This window comes from Argentina anserina, chromosome 2 (assembly GCF_933775445.1).
Source record: "Argentina anserina chromosome 2, drPotAnse1.1, whole genome shotgun sequence".
Lineage (NCBI taxonomy): Eukaryota > Viridiplantae > Streptophyta > Magnoliopsida > Rosales > Rosaceae > Argentina > Argentina anserina.
Window position 1 is genome coordinate 11,399,816 of NC_065873.1, and position 10,957 is coordinate 11,410,772.

The 10,957-nt window shown below is 39.3% G+C and overlaps 1 protein-coding gene across 1 annotated transcript; it reads right to left on the reverse strand.

Moving 5' to 3' along the window:
- Positions 1 to 1,530: 1,530 nt before the first annotated feature.
- Positions 1,531 to 4,829, reverse strand: LOC126785054 (G-type lectin S-receptor-like serine/threonine-protein kinase At1g34300). Its single transcript, XM_050510630.1, has 2 exons — positions 1,778 to 4,829; positions 1,531 to 1,678 (listed from the first exon to the last, which is right to left on the reverse strand). Exon 1 carries the CDS (start codon positions 4,666 to 4,668, stop codon positions 2,161 to 2,163), a length of 2,508 nt encoding a protein of 835 aa, XP_050366587.1. The 5' UTR covers positions 4,669 to 4,829; the 3' UTR covers positions 1,531 to 1,678; positions 1,778 to 2,160.
- Positions 4,830 to 10,957: the final 6,128 nt, after the last annotated feature.

Below are 10,957 nucleotides of genomic sequence, written 5' to 3' on the forward strand. Positions count from 1 at the left end.
ATACTTTTATGAAATTTTATAAAGTTGAGATACCAAAAATTAGAATGGGTGAAAGGTGAGACACTAATTAATCTATTTTTCCATTTGTTTAATCTTAGAAATTGAAAAACAAAAACTTTCCCCTTTTCTCCAAATTTGAGATGAAATTCAAGTCATGCAACAAATTGCGTGGTCATAAGAACTCACCACACTCCATGAGACATATCCTATAACCAGAGGCATATCTAGCCTATTTTTATTGGTTGATTTCTACTCAGCCAAGCCTCCCCTCTTTAGGATGATTTACTCTCTTCACTTCATTACCACAGTTCCTCTAATCTACTTTGTATTATTTTCCTCGATAAAATCTCAAAAATCCTCAAGTGCAACACCGCCTCTACTTTGCTTTTGGCTAAAAAGTTCAAGCATCTGCAATGTTGAAATCATGCATCTGTCATTGCTTCTCCTTATTTGTTTCTACCTTAACTCGGAACAAGTGAAAGTATTGTTTGGTGATCACTAAGTTCAGAGATTAGGGGCATATTCAGCAATGCATGTGGTGAAGGAGAATAAAAAAAGAGACCATATGACTAGTCTTCACCCATCTGATGCCAAAGTAAGCTATGTATTGATGCTCACTAAACAACCATAGATGAGTAATATATGGGTATCTTAGACACTCCCAGGAGTCATTTTATGTACAGAGTCAATAACGTGACTGCGCAGTCTGAGTGCAGAGTCGGAGCATTGAGGTATGACGGGTGGAGTGTGTAAGTCTAGCCACTGGAAAAAAAAAGTCTTAGCCACTCGAAGCTCGCACGAAAAAGAAAAAAAAGAAACAAGGTTTAATGTCTTCAGAACACAAAATTCATCTCAGGAATGACTATTCTAATGCGAATCGGGTGTACTGTGTTACTGACAGAAAGTCCACATTAGACTATTTCAAATTTTTTGAGGAAGACATGTTTCTGGGCAAAGTAACAAGAATAGAAATTGGTTGTAGGATATGGCTCATGGAGTGTGGTGAGTTCCTATGACTATGCAATTTGTTGCATGACTTAAGTTTCATCTCAAATTTGGAGAACCCACTTTCCTCATATCTGCTAAGAAAATCTCGACATGGATTGATATAAAAGCCGTCTTATTTTGAGCATCGTGGTACGATACTGTCATGTGTAAGTGTAAATGATCAGTATATGTGAATAGACATCTCAACATTTCTACAAACCCATAACTCTAACAGAAGGTAATGAAGAACAGACTATGAAGGGAGCATCAATAAGATCGATGAAGACGATTTACCCTGACACAAGAGACCCCTCCATCCAACAATTGAGTGAGTAAATTGGTCACTGGTGATTATTTGTGTGGCTAGGCACCAAGTTACTATTAATATCATCAATAGAGCTTTTACTGAGGGTTAGTAATGACTAACTTAGGTTCTTCTATGAATATATTTTGTGCTTTACTGAGATTCTTTATAGTTCCTTAATCTAGCAAACAAGAATGAGGAAGAACGATTAAGGTTGGCCAAAATCTGGTTCATGTTGGCAGAGATGGAAGTGATGTTGACAAAGACGCAAGGAAAGGAGGAGCTGAAACAACTTGCATAAGCGAACCAGAAACCTCAAGAACATAATAAAGACGCCATGAAACAAGCTGAAACCATCCAGTGAAAGATTTCATTGCACTTTGCAAACTGAAGTGAAGGAGTTGAGATTGAAAACAAGAAAATTATAGTTATAACTAAGAAATTCAATGCCTTACAGCCCAAAACATTTATCGATTTACCTCTTACCGGTCAAATCCATCTCGTTCGATCCAGCACTTTCATCAGTGTAAACTGTGTAATCCATCATACACTCAAGGGTAGCAACCAGGAAGTTGTACATGCAGATTCTACAAAATCAAATGGGGAATATATGAGGTTTGTTAAGGATGATAACAACGATGATCAATTTCACTCATCACTCATTGTGCGTAATTACAAATATTTCATAACTGCTAAATCTAGTTCTATAAATGGACAGAGTAAAAGTAATCTAGTTCTACAGGATAGCACACGAAAAATCACGCCTTATTCTTAGATGGGGGAACACATTACTATCTGGCTTTCCTGCTCTACGGAAATGAATTCATATCCAAAAATGGTTCTACCATGCAGACCATGTCGAAATGAGATCAACTCAGGTCTGACTGTATAAGTGATACGGTAGCCTTCTCCATGTTGCTAGCTGGTGTAGAAGGCAACACTCCAGAACTTTGAAATGATGAAATAGAGGAGGGAGCTACAAGACTAGTGCTGGTTCCACTAACAGGGCCTTCAATTGTGGGCGCTTCAATGATAGCCCTGGGAGATGGGGGTTTTCCCATCTCTGTAATTCCTTCCAGCATTTGTACAACTTTTCCCATCATTGGCCTATGAGATGGCTGCTCTTGTATGCACCAGAACGTCACCTGGATTGCTCTAATCACTTGATCCATATCAACATCTTGGCCAGATAGCCTTTTATCGATGATTCCCATGACATTACCCTTCTCGAATGCGTCGTAGGCCCATATGGAGAACTTCTTCCTATCTGTTTCTTCAGAAACTTCAAAATTCCTCCTCCCACTAACTATCTCTAACAGAACCATACCATAACTATAAATATCAGATTGAGAAGTTATTGGCAGATTTGCTAACCATTCTGGTGCTAAATAACCTCTAGTCCCTCTAACACTGGTCAAAGTTCGGTACCTGTGGTCCTTTGGATTAACAAGCTTTGCGAGGCCAAAATCAGATACTTTGGAATTGTAACTCTCATCCAAGAGAATGTTCTCTGGTTTTATATCACAATGCACAATGCAGTCTCGGCATTCCTCGTGAAGGTATGTGATCCCCCTTGCGGTGCCAAGTGCAATCTTGAACCGGTTCTCCCAACTTAAGAATCTTCCTGACTGCTCTTCTGTGGCAAAAAGGAAATCATCAAGGGACCCATTTTTCATGAACTCATATACTAAGAGCCTATGACGGCCCTCTGAGCAGAAACCAATCAGCCTCACAAGATTCAAATGATGAGTGCTACTAACTGTTGCAACCTCCATCCTAAACTGCTTTTCTCCTTGCTCAATCCCCTCAAGTTGCTTTACTGCAACAACAGTTCTATTAGCAAGAATTCCCTTATAAACAGCTCCAAATCCTCCGGCTCCAAGCTTCTCCTTGAATCCCTTGGTAGCACGCTGGAGTTCTTTGTATGAGAATTGAACTGGCGCGCCTGAAGCATACTCAAGTAGAGCATATTGAGCGGACAATGCACCAAAGCTTGGACTGTTCCTGCAAAACCACCACCACAGACCACCCTCCAATGCCATCAAACCCAGAAGGGAAGCTACAACCACAAGAACCACTATCCAAGCCTTCATCTGCCAACCCTTTTTCTTACCAGCACCATCCACCACAGAGGGCGGATTTGGAATCACTGGTCCACAAACCTTAATAAAAGAACGGCTAGTCAAAGCTGGACTGTGATACCCGCTGAGATAACCCGGTGTCTTGTAGTAACACATCCCTGTGCCATCTGACAAAGCCGTTGAAGCATCACAAGGATTACTAACAAGACAGTTCAATATACAAGCTGATATACTCACAGAGAAAATCTGCGAATCCGTCTCAGGAGGGTATGTCAAGAACCTAGTATGATCCAAATCCAACATAGTCACACTCTGAGGACAATCCTCAATCTCCATCTTCCTCTTACACCCTTTCCTGCTATCCTTGGGATCCACAGCCTCGAAATTGAGAGAAGGGCAGCCACATATGGGATTGGAATCATTATAACTGCAAATTCCCATGTTCCCACAGTAGCCAAACACTTGACACTGATCAGTAACAGCTGCCCATCCCTCAGTTTTCGTCCCACTACCTTTAGCAGAGCTATAAATCCTCACATTCCCATCACTCTCAAGCCTCAAGAACCTAAGAATATCACCGGCCTCGGCATAATCATTACTATAAGCAACAATAGCAGCCGTGGCCAGCTTGGGATCAGAAATGGTCAAAATCCCAATACGCTGCAACTCTAAGCTAGGAGAAGTCAAATTAGGAGTATTGCTAGTAACAGAGGAGTTCAACCCTTGATTCCAATACACAATAGTATCGTTCCACAACAGAGTCAGATTCCCATTCTCTATGAGCTTGAAGGTATACACACCCGATCGCAGAACCTTAGCCACAGTGAAGTTCTGCGACGGCACGATCGTGTCCGTCGGGTTGTCGAAGCTGGACCAGACGGCGGCGGTGGCGTTGCGGAGGACGAGGTTGCCGGAGTCGTCGATCTGGGCGGAGGAGACGCCGCGGCCGGCGGTGTTGGAGTCCCAGACGGTGCGGTTGGAGCCGTCGACGAGGCGGAGGGCGCCGGAGGAGAGGAAGTGGAGGGCGCCGGCGGAGTCAACGGAGGGGCCGGCGGACCAGATGGGGAGGCCGCCGGAGTAGGCGACGGCAGCGGTGAAGGAAGGGGGGAAGGTGGGTGGGTCGGAGGGGAAGAAGCCGAAGGAGAAGGAGGAGTCGGGGGAGGACCAGGTTTTATTGGGATTGGAAGCGAAGAGAGAAGAGGCGAGTGGGATAGTGGCGGCGGCGGCGGAGATGGGTTTGGTTAGGAATAGGTGACAGAAGAGAGAGAGAAGCAGAAGGCGGAGGTAAAGGGTCATTTTTGGGTTGGGTGCTTCAACAGAAGCTCCCCAGTTTGGTTTTTGAGGAGGGAGGGAAGAGAGGGAAGAGGAAGACTTTGACCAAAGAAGGTGCAGCTCAATGGGTGGTGGGTCAATCACGGTCACGGCCTTGACAAAAGGGTCTGTGAGAAGAGAAGTATTCCAAGTCTAGTCTAGTTTCAGAAATCTGACTGCTCGTGTTGTATGAATGGTATGTTTCTGTCTTTGTTTTCTGTTTTATTCAAATGTTTGACTCTTCAGTTACCAAAATCTAATTTTGATTCCTTTGTCCAAAAAAAAATATTATAATTTTGATTTGAACATCCCCGCACCCTTTCGGAGAGAGCCTTCGGAGCATGGAGAGAGCGAGGGAGACAGGGAGTTATGATAAACAATGTTTACGATCTTGAAGATCACATTTAAACAGTCGAGTTTTTCTGCGTATCATTCATGTGATCTGCATGAAGTTTGACTCTCTTCGGAGATGGATTGGATTTATTCTGTTTAATAGTTCTCATTATTTAGAATCATAAACTGATCACATTCTTCGCTTAAACAAACTAACAATGATATTGCTCCCTTTAAAATTTGCAGTAAGGGATTTTGGCTAAGATGATAAAACTTTAGGAGGATATTGAAAGATTTAGATGTAAGATGCTTGTAACATAATTTCTAGTTTGAAACATTTTTGAATATGGTAGTGAAAATATTGGTATGAAAGCTCAGACATTCGAAGGGAAAGATACAACTTGAAAAAGAGACACGCATTAAGGCCTGGTTTTAACTGTAGTGAAGTATGATAATTACAGTAAAAAGAATCAGAATTGCTTGTTGTGGACATTTTTTGTTAACAACAGCAAATAGTGCTCGAGTATAAGTGTGCCTACATGATTACTTTGTCTCTGGCTATGATTGCAAATGCTTCTCAAAAGAGGGCCTGAATATGGTGACTATAACTAGACGAAAAATGGCATGAACATAACTTGACGAAAAATGGCATGGTGACTATAACCATCTGGTCTCATTGAGAAACAACATGTACTCATAGACCACAAGAATTTTGCTTCTCTAACAGAGTAGTAAATTAACAAGAGGCCTTGTTATGATTGCATATTATGTGTCAGGTATGGCCACATGTTAGTTACATCACTTAAGTATGATTATGTGTATTTGTGTGTGAAACTACCTACTCCCAAATATATGAGGTTAAGTTTTAGTAAGGGAAAATGTAAAGTATCGTACCAAAGGGATTGAGGAAAACTCAACTCTAACTAGATTTCCGCTAGAAAAACATGCATTCTAACTTTTTACATTTGGAACCTAAGAGTCATGGAGATAGTATTAACAAGTGGTAGTGAATCAGTTGGGTTGATTTTAGAAGTAAGCTAAGCAAACTAATTCTTGCACAAAAACAACAAAGAAAGGTAAATGTAAATATATAATCAAAAGAGGAGTAGTGCTTAATGTAAATATATACTCATGCACAAATGTAACTCATGATTAGTGCATAAAACATATTTGACAAACTTCCCCCTAGTGCTTTGGTGAAGCTACCAAGAAGCCAACTAATTATACAATTTAACAAAGTCTTTTAGAACCAAATTAAATTACACAACTGTAGTCCCAATTATATTACCTTATAATACAAGTGGGCTACGTACCACAAGCATAACACCCCCTTAGAGTAATTATACTCATGACACGAGCATTAAGTTCAAGGTAAGAAATCCAAGCAACTTAATATTTCCCGTAAGAAACACTAAGCCACCACCTAAAGAATACTCATGCTCACGGATTCAAGAAGTTGTCAAGTTCAAGTTCTAATTCATTAATTACCTAAACATGTTTGTAGGTGATAAAACTAGCAGCACATTTAGTAAGCAGTTTAAGTGTAGAAGCCCATAGATTCAACAACATCAACGTCAGTTAAGAGTAAAATAAATTCATTAGCACATGAGTTTGGCTAGCCCTAGCCTCAAATCCAACTACTCACAACCCATTAAATACAATAAACCCTTGAAAATGAAATACATCAAAAGAGAAGTAGAGTAAAAAGAGAAGAGATTACCAAGGGTTTAGTACAAATGATACCAAACCGTACCTCTAAAGGTTCACTACCCACAAAGATGTAATAAGAAAGAAAGTGTTTCTAAGTATGGTATTAATGGGTTCTAACAAAGGTAGAACTCCATGAACAACATACTTTGTCCACACAATCTAGGAACAAAGAGCAAGAGTCGAGGATGATTATGAGTAGAGGATGAAGAGAGTGAAGTGAGTATGGCTTTGGTAAAACCCACACACTATCACAACTTTTTACTCAAATCCAAATCTATGAAACAAGTTTGTGATTGATCAAAGGCGTAAAAGATCTTTGGTTTTTGGTGAAAACCCAAGACACTTTACACTTCTCTCTACACAACTTGATATCTATGACTTAGGCCTAAGAAAACTATGTGAAAACTATGGAAAAGATGAAGTTTTGATGGAGTTTTAGTGTGGTAAAGGATGCAATCTGTTTTTGGGGAGAAGCAGAGTATTTAAAGGCCTTAGGGTCACAAATAAAGGGTGGAGATGTAAGGGGATGAATGACTAGATATGATGGACAAATGTGGAAGCACAAATTGTGGATCTTGTTTTTGAAATAGTCTCATTCATTTGTCTTCTTCTAGTTTGAATTTGAATTTAAATTTAACTCCACAATTCATGAAGCACAAATTGTGGATCTTGTTCTTAAAATTGTCTCATTCATTTGTCTTCTTGTATCTTGAATTTGAATTTGAATTTAAATCCACAATTCATGATTCACCAATACTCCATTGACTTATTGACTTTAGCCACCACCATTTCCGGTAACCACCTTCTCATCGCCGAAGTTTAACCAGCATTTTCCGGCGTTGACTTTTGTTTTCTTGTGAAATCTCCACATTTGCTCGTTTTGGCTTGAAACTTTCACCCGAATCTAGAATGTGCGCTAAATCCACTCATTTTGACATGTTTCCAATCATTTGCACATTTTCCTAACATGAGTAGGAAACGTAATAAGAAATAGATAAATATACAAAAAGATAAAGTAAAAGAATAAGAATAAGGCAAACATATTACTAGGTTAATATTAACCTAACACCAGATCAATTTAACTTTGGAACTAAAAGTGCTCTTCCTACAATTCTTTGTCGTTATCGTAGATTCTTATCTCCAAACAGCACGGTTGAAGCCTTTACTCTCCAATTGAATATGAACCGTACAAAATAAAGAAAACTAACAATGTACGTAGCCTCTGCTAGTTACACCCAGCATAACACAAACTCCTTAAATTGCAGGATTGCAATATGAACTGATTTATAATCACAACTTAGTCTCCCTAGCGGAGTCGCCAAATGTAAGAGGGTGTTTTTGATGCGGTGTGACTAGGCCCAAAATTGATTGAGACAAGGATCCAAGAATGATTTTGTTATGATTGGCTTGATGGCAACAACATTAAATTTGAAACAATTTCCCAAGATTGAGACTTATAGAGTGTGGCGAGGGAGCTGGATGCCTAAGAGTTTAGTAGAGAGAGGATTGCATGGTTTTGGGTAACAACTAAGGTAAATTGGATGAAAGTTAGGTTTGAAGTGATGAAACATGATCTATTTCTTGAGGTTTCTGGATAGTTGTCAATGTCTCTATAACAATAGCTATCTCTTTTTATATAGTAAAGATGGAGAAGAGGGACCTTTAGAATCGATGAGTTTGAAAGAATCTCTTAACTTAGGAGGAAGATACTTTGAACTCATGAATTCAGACCCGTACAAAGCTATGAAAAATAGGGGCGGTGGTGATAAGAATCTAGGTCGGCGTCTCCAAAATCTGTGCTTCTGTGTCTAGGAAGGAATATGATTCCTTAAACGTGCTCACAGGGGGTTACAAGGGATGGAAAATCGAATAGATCTTGGGTGATATGGTCGTGGCTGCTTTTCCTTGATTCCCTAGTGTTGTCGGAATTAGACGAGCATTAGTTCTAGTAGCAAACTGAGGGAAACATCATAGCCATTTTGGGGAAGGAGGTGAATGAGTGGGTTTTGGACTGCATGGTTAATTAAAGGACATTAGGCCTCTGATAACTCTAATGGACTTTTGGGAGTGGTTGGAGTTTAATCCTTTTTTCTCTACTAGTCCATGCCAAGACTTAAGTTACATATAACATGAATTTTGGCTCCCAAGCCCAAATTATATATGAACTTCGTCTTAACGATGGGTCTTGTAAGATATGTTACCTTCCACACCACATTATTTTGTATAAGCCCAAAAATGTAGCTTGAGTTTACGTGGATTATGTTCGTGTTTAAGTTGGGCTTGGCTTGATATTAGGTTTGGCGTGACTTTAGGACTATTAACCCAAATCTTTGCATGTCGAACTTTGGCTTTGAGGTACTTGATTCTATTAACCCAATAATAAAATAGACAAAGTCCCTCATTTTTTTTAGCGGAGTGAATCAAATTCATTTGGCATAACGCCATACGACCACAAGGATCAAGCAATTGGAATGACAAGCCATCCCAAAAGCTACTTAACCAATCAACCATGGTAAATAAATATGCATGTAGAGCTTATGCAAACTAAGAAAAAACCAATTCCTACCAAGAAAAGAAAAGCGTCCAAAATAAGCGGATATAACTAATGTGAAATTAAGCAAAATAAAACTCCAGGGACCCTAGAATCATCAAAGCACCTAACTCGAGCCTATGCTAGCAATTGGTACTCTACATTAGATGCTTCCAAAACTAGAGCCATGGGTGGCAAAATCATGCAAGACCTAAATGAAATATATTGAGAAAGAAATGACCCAAATGTACTGGGCTTTAATGAAAAGCTCAATAAGCTGGTCTGTTGCCCAAACCCAACACACTCAATCCAGACCCATTGTAAGGACCGGCAGAGAACCTCCGCAGACCAACACCGCTGTTGCTCGAGTTCTGGCGGACAAACCCACCCGCCCTTTCGCCATAACAATGAACAACATCCTAGATCACAGTGTCGCCGCCTAGGGAACCTAGTATTGTCTTCGACCACACCGATCTAACCCAGATCGCACTTGGCTCCAAACTACCATACTCCAATCTTCGCTGCAGTCCTCGATTACTAGCACCTCACTTTATTTGGTCACACCTCATACAATGCATCTCAATACATTGTTTCTCTTGTTGATTTCTCAAGGATTGATTGATGAAGGTCGAGTGGATGAGTTCAACTTGCCTTTCTACGCTGCCTCACTGGATGAGGTGGAGGGGCTTGTGCTTAAAAATGGATACTTTAGCATCAAGGGGATAAAGTCTTCAAACGCGGTAGCGTGGTTGAAAGGTCCAGTTCACATACCACGCTGAAGCTTGATACGCAGTAATTAGAATATGACATTCTTGTTAATCCCAGAAATATAGACTCAGAAATGTGAGTATCGTATCCACAGAGAGCAGTGAGCAAATACACAAAGTAGAGAAAATGTCTGAGAAAAGAACAACTGTATGAGTTTAATTGAGAGAAAATTCAATAATACGAGACACTAAGGTGGTGTTTAGTAACGTCTTCATACCCATATTTTCATATTTGAAAATGAAAATAGAATAAAAATGCGACGTTAAGATATTTCTCGAAACACAGAAAATAGAAATCGAAAATATTTTCAACTTTTACAAAAAAAGTGAAAACTTTAATTTGATGGTTTCACTTTTTCATTTTCTAATTTTTATTTTTAATAACTGTTTTAAAAAACGTTACCAAACAGGGCCTAACGTTTCGGGGTTCCACCTTAAATCACACCAATTATACTATTTGATTATTTTCTTAAAACTTATTTAAGAGTCTACTCTAAAGATGAATCAAGTTCTCGTTGTTCAGACAAATAAACCCAACTACAATCAAAGGGATATCTCAAGCATAACCTGTATCAATAATCAATTCCGATGAAATTGTATAACAACCTGTCATTCACTTAATCTCAGAAGCATGGATCTTTTTGCTACACAATAGGAAAAACATGATTGAACCTAGGAAATAGATTATCAAATACCCATCAACCAAATCAGAAGTGAAAATAAAAATTAGAATTGAACAACTAAAAACTGAATTTCCATTGAAGTTCTGTAATAACCCTAAATTTTTCAAAACAATATTTGATTTAATTTGAATTCTATAAAGTTATGAAATTCAGTTTAAATGAATATGATTGTTTGCAACTTTACGGAACGGAAACGGAAACGTTCTCGGAACGTTTAATAAGAAAAACGTTACGTTTCCGAACGAAATTAT